Source organism: Helicoverpa armigera, chromosome 23, assembly GCF_030705265.1.
Source record: "Helicoverpa armigera isolate CAAS_96S chromosome 23, ASM3070526v1, whole genome shotgun sequence".
In the NCBI taxonomy this organism is placed as follows: Eukaryota; Metazoa; Arthropoda; class Insecta; order Lepidoptera; family Noctuidae; genus Helicoverpa; species Helicoverpa armigera.
The window spans coordinates 5,160,681-5,177,671 of NC_087142.1; the positions used below are offsets into that span (position 1 = coordinate 5,160,681).

General features: G+C 35.5%; 2 protein-coding genes across 4 annotated transcripts in view; both read right to left on the minus strand.

Moving 5' to 3' along the window:
* Positions 1 to 205: 205 nt before the first annotated feature.
* LOC135118566 (uncharacterized) lies at positions 206 to 1,582 on the minus strand. The gene has a single exon (XM_064040939.1). The coding sequence runs from the start codon at positions 1,580 to 1,582 to the stop codon at positions 206 to 208; it is 1,377 nt and encodes a 458-aa protein (XP_063897009.1).
* A 5,992-nt stretch (positions 1,583 to 7,574) lies between these two features.
* The window catches only part of LOC110380730 (uncharacterized), a 222,030-nt gene continuing 212,613 nt past the window's right edge, over positions 7,575 to 16,991 (minus strand). For 2 of the 3 annotated variants that reach the window (XM_064040845.1, XM_021340812.3), the window contains exons 2-6: positions 16,406 to 16,487; positions 13,256 to 13,342; positions 10,815 to 11,063; positions 10,320 to 10,461; positions 7,575 to 8,621 (exon numbers count right to left, since the gene is read on the minus strand). In XM_064040845.1, the coding sequence (XP_063896915.1) occupies positions 8,413 to 8,621; positions 10,320 to 10,461; positions 10,815 to 11,063; positions 13,256 to 13,342; positions 16,406 to 16,480 (762 nt within the window). In that variant the 5' untranslated portion in view covers positions 16,481 to 16,487 and the 3' untranslated portion in view covers positions 7,575 to 8,412. Of the gene's footprint in view, positions 8,622 to 10,319; positions 10,462 to 10,814; positions 11,064 to 13,255; positions 13,343 to 16,405; positions 16,488 to 16,745; positions 16,769 to 16,991 lie in introns of those variants that run through there. The other variant, XM_064040844.1, reaches the window with a different exon arrangement.

The following is a 16,991-nucleotide window of genomic DNA, read 5'->3' on the forward strand; positions in this document are numbered from 1 at the left end:
CAGCAATGTTTTCCTCAAATGTTGGAGCGAAAGGATGAAGAATCAACTCATATTTGAAAGGATCACGTAAGGTGTTTCTTAGAATTGAGAATTGAGATGCATAAAGTTAGCTTTTTATGTAATGTTACACGCACACTATTCAATCATGTAGGTAAATACTATGGCCTGATAACATCTATAAAAGATGATTAAAGCTGCATCCGTTTCAGGTGGTTTGGCTTTGGCACTTGCGCTGATGGCTAACAAGGCCTATACGGGAGCGACATCGCCGGTCGCAACGTCCGCAGACGAATTGAGTTCCTGGTGATGTTGGAGGCTGTGCCATTCGTTGGTGACGTAGATCGCGTTTTTTGGAGAGCAGATCGAACCAGGCACTGTCATGCGCGACCACTCCATCGGATATTTTTTTCCTCCAACTATCACGGTCATCAGAGAGTTTTTCCCAGATGTTCGGGTCGATTTTAAACGATACCATGTCGCGTTTAACGCTATCTTTAAATCGCAACAATGGCCGCCCAACTGGTCGCTTGGCATCTGATATTTGGCCGAGGAGAGTTTGTCTTGGCAAACGAGAAGGTTCCATCCGCTGCACATGCCCTAGCCAGCGCAATCTTCTTTGTTTAAGAAGTGCGGTTATGCTAGGTATGCACGCCATACTAAGCACCTTCTCGTTTGTTACTCGATCCTTCCAAGAAATATCCAATATGCGCCGGAGACAGCGCATATGGAAGTTGTTTAATCTCCGCTCCTGTTTAGCATACGATGTCCAGGTCTCCGCGCCATACAAGAGTATGGATAAGATGCATGTCTGGTAGATAATAATCCTAGTCTTAATTGTTAGATATTTGTTGTGCCAAACTCTTGCGCTCAGCTTCCCGAACATCGTAGAGGCCTTACCGATGCGGCTGTTTATTTCGGCGTCCAGGCAAAGGTTATTTGTGACTGTGGATCCCAGGTAGCAGAAGTTTTCAACAACCTCCAGTGGTGAACCATCCAGTGAGATTGTGGGTATCTCAGTAATCCCCTGCGTCATAATTACCGTCTTCCTTTCGTTGATTGACATAGAGAATTGCTTACAAGCTTTATTAAACCTATCCAGCATTTCCTGAAGTTGCGATGGGCTTGAAGCAACAAATGCTGCATCATCCGCAAACAGTAAGCTATCAACGATAATATCCTGGCGATGTTTTTTGGATTTAAGGAGCGAAATATTGAAGAGCTTACCATCCACCCTGGTGTGAAGGTGTATGCCTTGTTGATTATCTCCGAACGCAACTTTGAGGAGTACAGAGAAAAATATACCGAACAGTGTTGGTGCTAGTACACAACCCTGCCGGACCCCTCTTCTCATGTCAAACGGGTCAGATGTATTGCCCTTAAAAACAACAGAGGCTTTCATGTCTTCATGGAAAAGCCTTATTAGGTTTAACAGCTTCGGTGGACAGCCAATCCTCTGCAGCACAGCGTATAGTCCCTCCCTGCTCACAGTATCGAATGCCTTGTTAAGGTCAACAAAGGCCGTTAGCAGAGGTGTTCTTTGTTCCCTACACTTTTCTTGAAGTTGCCGGAATGTAAATATCATGTCTGTGGTAGATCTTTGTGCGCGAAAGCCACACTGAGATTCAGGATATACTCGATCAGCTAGCTAACTTGTAGCTAACTTGTAACTTGGAAAGGATCATACGACCAAGTAGTTTGCCAGCTATACTTAGTAAGGAAATTCCACGGTATGAATTACAGTCGCCGCGGTCGCCCTTTCCTTTGTACAATGTGATGATGTTTGCATCGCGCATATCCTGAGGGATGTATTCTTCATTCCAGCATTTCACAAAAAAGTTGTAGAGTATAGGACCCACACAACGCACCTTGATAATTTCAGCTAGAACACCGTCAATTCCCGGACTTTTACCACTCTTTAGCTGGTTGATAGCGGTAATAAATTGCTCAACTGTAGGTACAGCGTCGAGCTCGGTGCAAACAGGTAACTCGGGGAACATTTGAACTGCTTCGGGCTCTACACCAATGGGTTGAGAGTAGAGATTTGAGTAGTGTTCTACCCATCTATGAAGCTGCCGATCCGCATCTAAGATGCAAGAGCCGTCAGCCTCCTTTAGGCGAGCTGTTTTGTTTGGTAAAGGGCCCAGCGCTTTCTTAATAACCGAGTATACGCCAGAAAAGTTGCCACCAGAAAAGTGGACACCATATTGACTAGAAAGAAGAACTTGGGGGACATTCTGCACACTCGAACATTCCATAGCGCAGATTGTGATACCGACCACTCACTCGTCGTCACCACGGCATCTTTTTGCCCCAAAAAGATACATTCGTCGCGATCTATAGGTAGTAAAAAATTGAAAGTACCAACGTCAACATCCAAAGATGAGATAGCTTCTTACCAGCAGCTAATTAAAGAAGAATCAGCTTCTTGGGATCCTGACATGTCAGCCAGCGAGGAATGGGTTAAAATAAAATCTATTCTCACGGAAACTGCGGCAAAAGCATTCGGCTACAAACCTCCATCAAAACATGACTGGTTCCAAGAAAACATCGACCATCTTCAACCATTTCTGGATTTAAAACGTCAGGCGTCACTGAACTATCGACAGAATCCGACAAGTACGACACGCGGCGAATTGTCTAAAGCCGAAGCAGACCTCCAACGCAATGTGCGCTTTTGTGCCAATTCTTACTGGTTGGAACTTTGTAAGAGTATTCAGAGTAGGTAAATGGTTATAGTATTACTACCAAGTTATGATTTTTTAAGCTGTTGGTATTGTAAATTTACATCATTAATAGGTAATATTGAGCGTCACATAACGTCATCCAATCCCAAATTAAACAGAGCTCGTATGGTACTAGACAACCGATATTTTTTTTTTACAGATTTTTTTTAAATAATAAAATTAACGACCATTTTACCAACTTAAAAATACCTGATAATCCTAACAGCAAGTTAAGCAGCTATTCTTTAATACACGAACAAAGAGGCCGCAGGTGTTTGGTTCTCAAAGGGTCGTAATCAGTGGCTACACCAGCACTGATTAATGGCCGACACCGCCAAAGTGTCCACTTATAGTGTCCTCTTACATGCTAGATGCTAACTAGTGTAGGTTTTGTGTTCCGAGAAAATGGCGCCGGGGAAAATATTTCGTGTTGAACGGTTTTTGTTAGGGTAAGCTTTTGTCGTCGTGATCGGTTTATAAATGGGTGGCAAATCGTTAATATATGTCACCTTTAGCTGTTGGGGCAGTCGTTATGGCTGATCAGAAGTTTAAGCTTTGCTACAAGAAGGTTACCTATAGTGGTAATGATTGTCTACGCCGTGGTAGTCTGATGAGCAGTTCACGTAAAATATTAGTCAACTGCCTTTATTTGGACTGGTTGTCTTCACAAAATTTTAAGGCTAAACTTAAATTGTCGGTATATCAAGCAATGATGTAAAATTATCATAGCTTAACCAATTTTAGGAAACAACATTACGATAGATACGAAGACATGAACTAACTTTATTTAAAAAAAGTTATTCCCTAATAATTTTCTAAGAGGCCAAACTCAAAAACAAAACACTTTGCAATATTCTAAAGTTATTTCACTCAGCAGAAAAATACACATAATTCAATAGCACAAGAATTTAAATAAACACAATTCGGTAGCTCACTTATATTAAATTGTTCTCATACCAGTTACTGCGACTGAAATCTGTTATGAATGATTCTGGAATATTCGACAAGAATCTCAGGATAAAATACTCAGCGACTCGGAGAGATTTTGATATGGATTTTGACATTTCACTTTGAGATGAGCGACATTTTATGTTCGTGTTATAACTACAATACTTTTTTATTTATGTTTCTAATGGATGCTTAGAAAATCTAGACTGTATTTTAAAGTTTATTTTCTTGTATTTTATAAAAATGGCTACGTACATATTTTTAATTTTTATAGCGATAAAAAATGTAAGAAAATATTAAATTTCGTCGCATCTCCAACCACATAATCCTTCATGTAGCCTGTTTCCCCTGTTGTTTCAAAACTTCCCGCAACCGGGTAAAAAGAAAGCTATCCTTTCTCAGACTCCAGACTATCTGTGTACTAAGTTTCATCTAGACACACGGCAGTGTGTCCGCCAAGTTCGAGCAAAAAAGGCGACACACCGGCCATGGGTTATATTACACGAACCATTTCGGGCCAAATTCGACCCCCCTGTAACTCAAAATCTATTTTATTTACGCATATCAAATTTCTAGTATCTGTTGAGACCCCCCTCACTTATCTAAAATACAAAATTTCATTAATATACCTATTGTATATTGGTCTTGAGATATTGACGTCAGAAAATCGCTATTTTTACTATACACTCACTGACTGATTCACTTATTCACTGATTCACTGACTCACTCATCAAAAACCTAGACCACTTCCAATGGTCGTATTGACTTGAAATTTGGCATGGAGGTAGGTCTTTATGTCAAGGTAAAGGGAAAAATCTGAAAATGGCCAAGTGTGAGTCGGTTTCAAAATAATGAAGGTGTTTTATACCCGGTGTAAATTTATACCCCTAAGGAACTAAAACGAACTAAATTTATCTATATTTATATCGGGTGTGTCGTTCACAATCACATTAAATCATATCACATATACTTTATGATATTCTATGGCGAATTGTAAAAAAAATAACCTAATCCATTCAGTGGTTTAGCCACAGGAGTCATTTTTCGTTTTTATAATTTACAACATCATGTGTAAAGCAGAGATAAAGTTAGGAGTATCGTATGTTTTGATCAGTTGACAGCTGTCAGTTTTCAAGGGAGAATTTCAGTTGTTTGTAATGACTGACTTTTATATGGTGTTCTAATTTTTGCACAATTTTATTCCATTTATTTTGTTTGAAAAAATCATTTTTTTATTTTTACGTATTTTTCTTTTATCTTTGTGTTAATCGATATATATTAACCAGTATATTAATGCATTTAATTTAATGTGATTATGAACGACACACCCGATATAATATATCTTCGAATGGTACAAAGGTTTGTATTTAGTCAAAGTAAAGTAAAAATCTGAAAACGGCCAAGTGTGAATCACTTTCGAAAATAACGAATGTGTAACTTTGATCCACGAACATAATATATGATAACATGTCATGTCAGTCAGTTGGTAAATCTAGTCATAGTTAATCTAGTTCATTTCTTTGTAAGAAACATAGTGCATATTAAAAAATCTAAAAGATAGTATAAATGAGACATTTCTTTAACTAACTTCATCATAAGAAAAAAATTAAATAAACAACCTTACAAAATAAATGAAATCCACCCAAAACAAAATGTAAAAGACTGCCAAGTTCGATAATATGGGAATGCTTCGCCTATAAAAGAAGTGAGATCTGAATAAGTACCAAGTTCCATACACATACCTCAGTTAAAAATAGTTACTTTTAATGATGATTACTTGGCAAGTTTTAATAGAAAATTAAATACTTGATTCATTGCGTTTAGTAGGTTTATAACAAGGTGTATGAAAACTTGCCAAGTAACATCATTAAAAAGTAACTATTTTTAACTGAGGTATGTGTATGGAACTTGGTACTTATTCAGATCTCACTTCTTTTATAGGCGAAGCATTCCCATATTATCGAACTTGGCAGTCTTTTACATTTTTGTTTTGGGTGGGTTGAATTCTTTTCACTACTTTTGGCTTGAAAGGCTTACAGACAGACCGACGTACTTTCGCATTTATATTTAAAAAATTTGTAAGAATCTAGCTGATTGGTTTATCCCAAAATGAAGACAATAACTGTGCAAATGACTATTACAAGACCAATATACAACAAACCCTTTGATATTAATTAAACAACTTTAACATGAAAACACGAAATACTCAAGGAGCTTTATAATATCACTATAAAGCATTACAGACATCCGCTAAAGGTAGCTTTTAGAAACTGTTTTGGAAATTAATATGCGGATAACATAGCATTCCGGGAGGCTGCCTGGAAATCCACGGGAATTCGCGCTTGGATAGATTCCAGGTAGAATATAATTCGCTAGTTTACTGCCTGGGAAGTGTTTCGGCTTGGTTTTACGATGCTGGATATAATTGCTGGGTTTAGTGCTTTAGTATTTTAGTTAGGATGCAATTTTGGTCTTTCGTCTTGTTTGAATCGTGTTTGGGGGCTTTTGACCACGAAAAGACATCAGTGTGAATGAATTCTGTTTACTTCGTTGATTATACAAAAAACACTGAGTACTTATAAAAAAATAACATTAAAAATTATAAAAGTTCATCGTAGTGTAAATGAGGTACTTATATCTTAATGAGCTGGCCTTACCTAACATTATTTAACTCCATCTTCCGTTTAATCAAGACTGGTTTTGAACTGAGGTATTTGCTCCGCGTTTTTTGTTAGTCCTCCCATCAAGCTTATTATTGAGTGACGTAGCATAAAAACTGGTCAACTGCGAGTCAGACACGTGCACGAAGGTTTTACACTGTTAAAATAAAGTAAAGCAAGAAGTAAAATATAAAAAATAATACATAGAAAAGAGAAAAAAAAAGAAGAAATACATTAGGAAGAAAACAATTCAGATTAAAATGCTATAATAATCTTAGTTTCAAAAAAATACTTACCTCATCTTCTGAGAGTACTGTATAGCTTTCACGATTCATGCAATGCAACATGATGACAGACAGACAGACGGACGAACGGTCTCGCTTTCACTCTTGGTACGGAACCCTAAAAGCGATAGCCAACCAAATTAATAGTAGCAAGTTTACTTCGTTATAAAGGTATGTATTACTCGTTGTATCCCCCAGCCCTGGCAGGCCTTGGCCCTGCTAGGCCCCGCTGGGGTTGCTGACATCTTTTTGAGGAGCGCGTGGAACAACGCGCGCCGCGGGTCTGTGGTCTATTAACTAGACATGAGCGATGAGCCACCCGAACTCACCGCCCACTCACCCTCGGAGCGACATCATCATCCTCCAAGCCTTGTCTCAACTATGTTGGGGTCGGCTTCCAGTCTAACCGGATTCAGCTGACTATCAGTGCTTTACAAGGAGCTCATGCGGCTCGATTATAATCTACTCAAGGAAAGCCTGTCAGGTCTCTACTCACAAACAAAAACAAACCTGCATCTTCTAAATCAACAATAACAATAAATCGACAAAAATATAAAAATTTATTCAAATAAGCGCATCTCATTTACTGCAGTATGAACGAGGATGCAACTTGGAATGCTCCCAACAGGTATAATGTTCGGTAACGACTCTGCTAATAGAATTAGCAAAGATTCCCTATTTGCCAAAATGCTGGCCCGTTTTAGTGGTAACGTAAATTATTGTTTTGACTAGTAAATTAAACGATCTGGTAAATGTAGAGGTTTAAAAATAGGTTACCTTTGTAAGGTAGGTACGTAATAGTGAGCTATTTTGGGCAAGTAAAAAAATAATGTGAGCTTTCGAAGTTCACAGCTATGTTCTATTCGCCAATTTAATGCGCGAATTATATATGAGTATAATTTGTATATAATGTATGTAACGCATATACGATAAAGGGTAAAAATAAAACAGTATGCTACTTAGTTTCTATGAAATTTATTAAATTCGCATTACAAAACATAATTTTTCATTCGATACTCAATCATAAATTATTTTCTGAATAGAATATCATGGAGATCTAGAAAAGATCAGAACAATAATATAATTAATTTATAAATATCATTATTTATCTAAAAAGTAATACTTAAACAAACTTAAAGTAAAGGAATACAAATCTTATGAAACATAGAATTAATACAAAAGGCGAGATTTCATAAAATCGGAACTTACCAGATTCAATTAGCTGAAACTGGTTTAACTTGGTTACTCCCGGTCAGAACCACTTTGTTCCAGATTTTTATAGGATGGTGCCAATTTCAATAGCAATTAGATTGCAATGATTAGGCAAATTATACTAGAAGCTATTAGAAGTTTTTACTACGAAAGTGATATTAATGCTTAACACAATACAAAAGAAAATATCACTACGAATATAATAATAAGTCTTGGTTTAGAGCAAGAGCAAACTTTCAAAAACTTTGCTAATTTCGACGATAGATTTTTCTATGTCATCTTCGACTTGGACAACATTGAAAAAAGTACAATAAATGATAAATTTAACATTACACCCAAAACTATAACAACAGTCATTCTTGAGCTATAAAATATTGGAACTTTATATAATTGAAAGTTTTTGAAGACGAAGATTTATCACATAAATCAGAACGATACACTCTAAGATATGTTTTCTTTTAGTTTTTAGACTCATCAACACATTTTTTTTTCTTTACCATTTTCTATAGTAATTTAAATAGACAAACAGCCAGCATTCGATTATCTTCTATCTTAGACTAAAGCTAACATATTCTATTCAACCAATCAGGACTTTTCAACGTCTCCTATTGGCTGTTTTTTCTCTTCATCAACGATTACCACTTCATCTTTAACTTCATAGTTGGGTGGCATAGAACCATTGATCAGGCATTCGATGTAAGATGGTGGCTTTTCAACGTTTTGGCTAGCCGCTTTCTCTAGCCTCAGGGCTTTGGTGTATTTCTGGACAATTACCAGGAAGATGATGGCGATCACTGTAAAGAAATGTCATGGTTAATTTTATTGATTTTATTCAAGTGAAGATAAAGTCCTCTAAAAAGGGTTGTGGGCACATTCACCCGATGTGGCTATATATCAGGAAGTAGGTACATAAAGTAGTGAATAGGGAAAATACCTAAATGAGTATACAAGAGTATAAGGGAGTTTATAAGTTTATGTATTACGAGTAGTTTGACGAAATCAAATATCAAAATAAAACCAACGTTGGATTTGAAACTGTGACGACCTCGATGGCGCAATGGTCATCATGCCGGACCGCCGAACTTGAGGTCCCGGGTTCGATTCCCGGTTCGGTCGACATTTGTGTGATGAGCATGCTTGTTGGCCGTGGTGGGTGTTATAATATGTATTTATACTCATGTATATATGTATCTATATGTAGTTTATCAGTTGTGTTAGCACCCATAACACAAGTTAATAAATAACTTACCATGGGGCTAACCGACCGTGTGTGAAAAGGTGTCCCGACATTAAAAAAAAAACAAAACGATTCGTGAATTTGTAACCCATTAAGTTGCCAATCGTGATTAACAAATGTAGGTATTAGTACATACGAGTGTAATGTTAATCAGCCATGACAAGCCGATGTTACATAAAATATATTATGTATATGTAATTAAAACATATTCATTATCAAACAAAGGACATGAAAGGGTATAGTGTGTTGAATTGATAAGTTTGTTTTGTTATAAATTCCATTCAATTTGCATTCTCGAATTCTCGTAAAATACTGTTATCAATTACATTTTGTATAATGTATGCATTATGCATTTACCTAAAAGTTAGTTTTAGCCATGGTGGTTTTAGCATTGTCCAAATTTTAGGATTGTGAAGTATTTTCTATATCATCTAAAACTATTTTTATAGCATCAATTGTACTAATATATGATTAGTCCACGGTAATACCTAGAGTGTCTTTAAGTTCTTTAGCCCTATTTCTATATATTTAGAATTTCACGACCAATATGTCATCCATTGTTTTAAATAATACATTAGTACGAACAGTAATTGTGTCAATGTTATCCAAAACACCAAAGTCAATTTCAAAATCATGATTCACTTTATGCAATAATCTTTATAAAAGCCGCTAAAATGATAAAATATATCTGTCTTTATTTAGAAATTGCATTCGTGTTATGAATTTCTGGAATTTGCATGATGTCATACTTAACGTATCTTTTCTTTCCCTTTCGTTATTCTTGTAACCACATGTCAAGTGTTTCCTTAAATATTTTCATGGCCTGATCTTATCGGCTGATGATATTTTGATAAATAAATACAAGTGTCTAAAAATAGCTAGGTACTTTCCTTATTTTATCAGGCCTCGTGTTTTTATTAGCAATATCCGCTTTAGAGATTACAGTATTTTTGCTCTTTTATACTTACAATAAATCATTTTATACTTTTGTAATGCGGTCTTTCTTTATCTTCATATCAGTTGGTACCTTTTTGTATCTATCAGTCGGATAAAATTAAGTCTCCAATGAAAACCTAGTTTACTTTGGGATTTCCCCTTAGGCCGAAATTTACCGACAGCATAAATATCCATTTTTGTTAAAACATTAGTATCCTTTAAAATTGCTAGTAAACGGCTGCTATAAGAAAACTGACACGTTGTTCTTTAAATATATCAATAATATAAATACAAAGGTAGATGATCAGGATCTACTTACAGATATCAGTGAGCTTCAAGAACCAGACGGTCTCGATGGCATAGAAGTCGTAGAAGAAGGGCTGGTAGCCGAAGTACATGGCCTGCATCACCAGCTTCACCACTGACAGGCTCAGGAACATGCGCATAGGCTCCGGTTCTTTCTGTTTTGGGAAGGAATCTATTAGAATTGTTGTTTGGTTTTCTGATGCGAAGATTTTTGGTTGATGTGCAAAATGGAATCGTTAATTGTTATCCAATTTTATTTCACTTGAGCCCAGTAGGGATAAATGGTTCCTCCATCAATGGGCTATATAACTCTGAAATAATCGTGCCAATTGGACCAGTAGTTTCTAAGATAGAAAAACCAACGTAAGAGTAATAACTTGTTACTAACAAGGATATGTGGACGTAAGATCAACTGTTTTTTGAATTGGTGCATCAAAATAAGAATCTGTAAATAGTTGCGAAAGATATGTCTAGTTTCCAAAAATACAGTAGAGTACCAAAATCTTACCTTATGTACAGCACCAACATAAGAAATAACAATCCTGAGCCAGATCAAGTTGATGAGGAAGTTCAGCAAGTCAATGAGGTAGATGTGGAGCATCCCAGGGTAGCAGGTCGGTTCAGTGGGCACGGACATGTGTTCCACGTAGATGTGGTACTGGTTGCGGAAGACTCTAGGGTATGGGTAGAAGCCGTGGGTACCCAGGTTTAAAACTATGAGAATTGGTTCTAGCCATGGTATAGAGATTGCTTGGAGCTGCAAAGAAAGATAAATTGTTATATGAAATGTTCTTCTTAGCATTTTTGGATTTTGTGTTAGAAATACAAAGTATCCGAGACAGGTACAGAGCAAATCTTCAAGGTTATTTGATAATTTGCATCAACTATCTTTTGTCAGTCATCTGTTTAGTGCTGTTTCTTAGACAGTTCTTTTGTATATTGACTCTACAAATCGAATAGTTTCTATATTTCCATCTTGAAGAAATTTTTAGCACATCGTAATTTTTCTACAATCTTCATATTTACAGTATTATTGCAAACAAATCATCCTACTATGTGACAATCATTATCTACTATTACCTACAACTAAGTTAGTTGCTACATTTAATTGCGTGTGACAATTTCTGGTGTAATTATAATTTTCTTTGCTTTGGCTTTAGAATTATCTTCATTTACAATCTCAGTTTCATGTGGAAGCATGTGTTATTAGGTGGTATATAATAACGTGGGTAGGTACACATCCGTTGCGGTTTGCAGTTGTATGCGCCGATGCAATCGCTTCTTCGTATTTGAAGTCTTATATGGTAATAATAAAGGAAACATGGATACAGCTGTTTTTATTATTGGGTTTTAATTTTGAATTTCTTTGGTCATTTTGCACAGCTGCTTAAATTACCGAAAATCTTTCTGCAAATTTTGTGCTCATTTGACAAGACCATAATTAGGAATAGCACATATTAAGACTTCTCCTTGACCAATTGGTTCATTACTAGGTATTTTTCTTCGGCCTTTTGTCAACATCTGTCGTCTAAGACAATTGTGTTCATTACCAATGTTTTTTTTCTGCCGATAATCTGAACAATAGCCATAGTTTCGTGTCAGCCAACCTGCTTATCATTACACTGAATAACCTTGAATTCTTTTAGAATTGTTTTTTTTTCTAATAGTTCGTCCATTTTACCTGCCAATCTTATTTCTATTGTTTGATCTTCTTTCGTTTGAAATGATTCGTTACCATTATCGGATTTGTGATTCACGGCAAGCTTATTATTATCAGTATTTAGTGGATTTACGATAAGATGATTAAAATTGGGTAATTAATCATTTTGTTATGCAATAGCTAGTACCTAATTATTTACCTATGTGATTTGTTTAGAAAAAAATTTGATTGATTTCGAAAAAAACGTATCTAGATTGAACTAATTGCTAAGCATATGTAGATGATAGATGAGTGAAAGTTTTAGTATACAGTAGTATATTATTTATGAAAACCAATATAATTGTAATTGTATAGGTATTGTATGGGTTTTGGCTACCAATTAGTACATATTTTTGGTTACGACGATTATTGGTTTTGTATAAAAAAACTGTGCTGTTATTTTCGGTTATAATAATTTCCTTCTTTTCTTATCAAATTTTTACGATTTTTGTGACTAGATAATACGATAATCTTTATTCTTATCTTTCGTTACTCTTCTCAATGACGAATTATCTGTCTTATTAAGTAGATACCGTCGGTATTGTCCCTCTATCTATAGATATGTCTGTTTTAGTACTTAAGCTACTTGGTTACAATGATAAATACATCCTGTTTGATGATTATTTTATTATACCTACTGGTTTTAAATTATCACAACACGGATTAACTTACGGAAATATTTTGTTAAATAATTATCAATAAGGAAACTTTCTTGAAAATATCTATAGAGAAAAATATCGAATAGCTGGGTAATTCCACTACTTCTATAAATTAAAACATCATTGACTACTAAAACCCTTCCACTAATCCAGTTACCTGGACAACCTAATAAATACCCTTTGTTAACTGTTGCTACTTAACCTTAATGGTAAATAAATAAATAAGTTTCCTCCTCCGAGCCTTTTCCCAACTATGTTGGGGTCGGCTTCCAGTCTAACCGGATTCAGCTGAGTACCAGTGCTTTACAAGAAGCGACTGCCCATCTGACATCCTTAACCCAGTTTCCCGGGCAACCCAATACCCCTTGGTTAGACTGGTATCAGACTTACTGCCTTCTGACTACCCGTAACGACTGCCCAAGAGGTTAAATGACAGCCTGATCCTCTGTATTTATGATAAATCGATTTATGTGGAGCCTCCAATAATAATTCTCAGATATCGTGTGAATTCACCAACAGCACAATTTTTAAAGCACCCCATTGTTTTAACACAATAAGTTTCACAGAGCAATATATAGTCAGAATACTCACACTCTCGTTGTTCACATCGCATTGGAACCCTTTCGTGACAATTGCGACTGTCAACAAATGACACACGACGTCCACCACACTTGAGATCTGAAATCAAAATAAACATTATTTACATGGTACTGAAGGAAAACAAGTTGTATCGTGTAACTTGAATCATGGAGAACAAAATGATGAGCAGAGATGTCATAATGGAAATCTTCTAAGAAAATTAGCGTCGCCGAAACGCGGGTGTTCAAGAGTTGAGGAAAGTTACTAGCTACGCCTTCATGTGCCTTCTTTGGAACACGACCATTTTTTGTCAAACCAAAAATCGTCGACGGCTATATCAAGGAAACCTAAAGCCTCATTAGTTCACTCGTAACTGATCATTTTGGTGACGTCCAAGGCGCATGACCTATCTGCCTTATGACAACTCCGTTCATCATTTCTTTCTCCGTGCTATAAACGATAGATGTTATTGTTCAGTTACAGAAACAAGCCTGGGTATGTTTGTTCGGTCATAAATGATCTTAGAATTGTGGGTCAGTGGTTTTATGTTGATTTACTGGCCGTTTCGATACGTTAAGATGACCGTTTACCTTATTGATAGCAAGTTTTGGGCGAATTTGTTCGTTCAGACCATGAAATTTTTGGTATGTTCTTATCGAGTGAGCTGCAGATCTAATAATTGAATAAGTCCTATTGTCAGAGTTTTATAAGATGCACCTGATGGCCTCTGACGTGGAAATGTAACATTTAACAACGAATGCTATTGAGTAGCATTCGGGGACGTCGGCTTTACGCTCCCACACAGGCAAAGGCGGGTAGCACCACGAAGTTTCAGACTATTCGGGATGTTTATTAAGTTTCTGCCCTACAAAAGATTCAAACCCTGGGCAAAATACTTGCGCTTGTGACCGCTGCGACCAATAGGGAAAAAGTCGGGCATATGTATACTAAAGTTTGATATACATAGATAGGCCCATTAAATAATGCATAAATTAAAAGACCAGAATTGAGACCACATACTGGTTTAATAAGCATAATGAAATGAGGAAAAACTACTTGTGTGCTAAATGCCAACGAAATTCTTTACTTTTTTTGCGTGTTTGACAAACTGACACATATACCTACAATGTTTGTGTTTGTAGTTAACGACTTGATTATTGCTATTAGCACCTATTAAGCAATTGTTTACTTTGTGTCTAAAAAAATTCTAGTTGATAAGGAAAATTTGTTCGAGTGGCGTTTATATCCCAAAATAAATGTTTACAGAGCAAAGTATATACTATCATGTTAGTATTAATAGTTAGCCTAAACATGCAGATTCTAGAAGTTTATATATTTTACAAATAAACAATAACTTCAGTGCTTGTAAGAGTTATGAGAGCAAAGTCCAAATTCCATTTGTATTTAACAAACTATGTACTTTTCGAATCTAAGCTTCTATTCGGTATCAGAAATTTAATTATTTTGTCTTGAGACTTGAACCACTGTAATCTGCTTTTTCGTACAAAATGCTCCTTATTAACACTGCAAGCATTTCAGAGAACATGCAAGAACAAAAAAGTTAAGCGACGACGGCAAGAACTGTAATTTTGACTTTACAAATTGATACCTACTGCAATTTTAATTATTTTTACAAAATTCAAAGTCAAAGTCAAAAATTTTTTTTTCGAGGTTGTGACGCATAAAAACACAAAACAGAACAAGAAAATATACATAGGAAACTTGATAATATAGATAAATAAAAAATAAGTAACTAATTACTCCAATATGAAACGTAATTGTAATGCATGATTGCAAGAAAATAGATGTTTGTTTACCATTGGGCTGTGTCAGGTGAAACCAGAGACTTAATAGACTTGACAATGCACTAACCACATCCGGCCTTTTAACCATCACAATAACTGTATTTCCAAGAAGGATTAACACGTTGAATTCTTGAATCTCGATGCTTCTCAAAAGGAATAACAAACAGGGACGCGATTCTACTAATTTTACTTAAGCCAACATACGATTCACATCCGACTGAGATGCAATCAGGACTCAATTACGATTGAAGCGTATATTGTGGCATTCAGCTATTTTTTCTTTTAAATAAACGTTTTTATCCACCTCTGATTCAGTAATGAATCATATTGTCTGCAAATTATTTACAATTTGCAATAGGTTTGTAGAGCAAACTACCGTATAGACCAAATGGCAAACCAATGAAATGTCATTGGAATACGATTGGTCTTATAGTAGCAGAATGCCCGTTAAGGTTAAAACTGCTATTGCGATTCAATTCCTATTCAATTTTGACATTATTAACTTAGCAGAATCGGGCCAGGAACTGCCATATATTATTGCCAGAAGTCGGGAATGATGTAAACAATAAACTATGGTTTTCCCCGTTGGCAAAAGTAACAGATGTTTTTGTTTGGCGTGAATGTTTTTGCTCAAGGGTATTGCTATTGTATTTTTTTTCGAAAACAAAAGTTAACTATGAGCGAAAAATTTGCCCGTATTGTCATTTATTTGTCACATATATGACAGTGGCAACTAATTAACTTGTAACTTATGAGCTATTGTATTGGTTACAAATCGCATCAACTATTTTCGAATCTAACAATTTAGATTAAGTTGGTAGGCTCTATCAAAAAGCATATTAGTCTAACTATATGTAGATAGAATCGGCTTAAAGCATTGGCTCGGAACGTTTGGTTCTCCATATAATTATTGACAAATTTAGTCCAATCGGATCGTCTAATAGCTATGATTACACACTTGATCGGATGGGTCAATAGGGCTTCAATTCCGAATGTCGGATTGCTCCAAAGACGGCTTAATTGTCAGTAGGTTTAGTGACTAACTAGTCTCTTGTATTAACTAGATTAATTAATTGTGTAATAACTTGATTATGTCTGTTAATGATCTGCTTGAACTAGCATTTTTGCCAAACTATAATAAGAAAGCTTTTGGTTTTATCCAGATGCAGCAGAGTACCAGTGTTTTATATAAAACGACTGCCTTTCAGACCTCCTCAAACCAGCCTAATCAGTAAATAAAACTATGCGTCGTTAATTGCATATTATAAGCGTGAAATATGTAGATAAAACTGCTTATTCTTTGTGTAAAATTGTACTTATTTATGTGGGTTATAAAGCGTAATAAAAATGTTCTTACCAAGTGCATGTATCCGATCATGAAACATAGTGGTCTTAGGTTGATACCACAGCAGCGGTTCTGTTTAGCTGTCATGGCGGCCCTAGAAATAAAAAAACTGTATTTAATATCATTATATATGTAAAACAAAACCTGCTTTGTTTAATTAATGAATAAAGTATTGTCTAATTCACGTGTCTCAATTATTTTATAGGTGCAGTTTGATTTATTGTAGTTTGATGTAGCTTGATAAAAATATAAGTAAAATAATTTAGATTATTTATTGTTTTAATATAATCATAATATTAAAACAATAAATAATCTAAATTTAATTTAAATAACTATCAGGTGGTGTACACACTTTCGAGTCTGCTATATAATGGTTATCACGTGTTTGTGTACTTGTTAATATGTAATTAATACTCCAATAATGTTTTAAGTACATTGTATTTAAATACAAACTGATAAAGAGATTAGATAGCTGCAAAAGGTTTTATAATTTTCACCAAGTTTTCCTTCTGTTTATTACGTAAGTACATATTATTTCAAACCGTTGAAATAACCAGTAAAACAAGTTTTATTATCAAGAAAACTAGGCTATAATAAA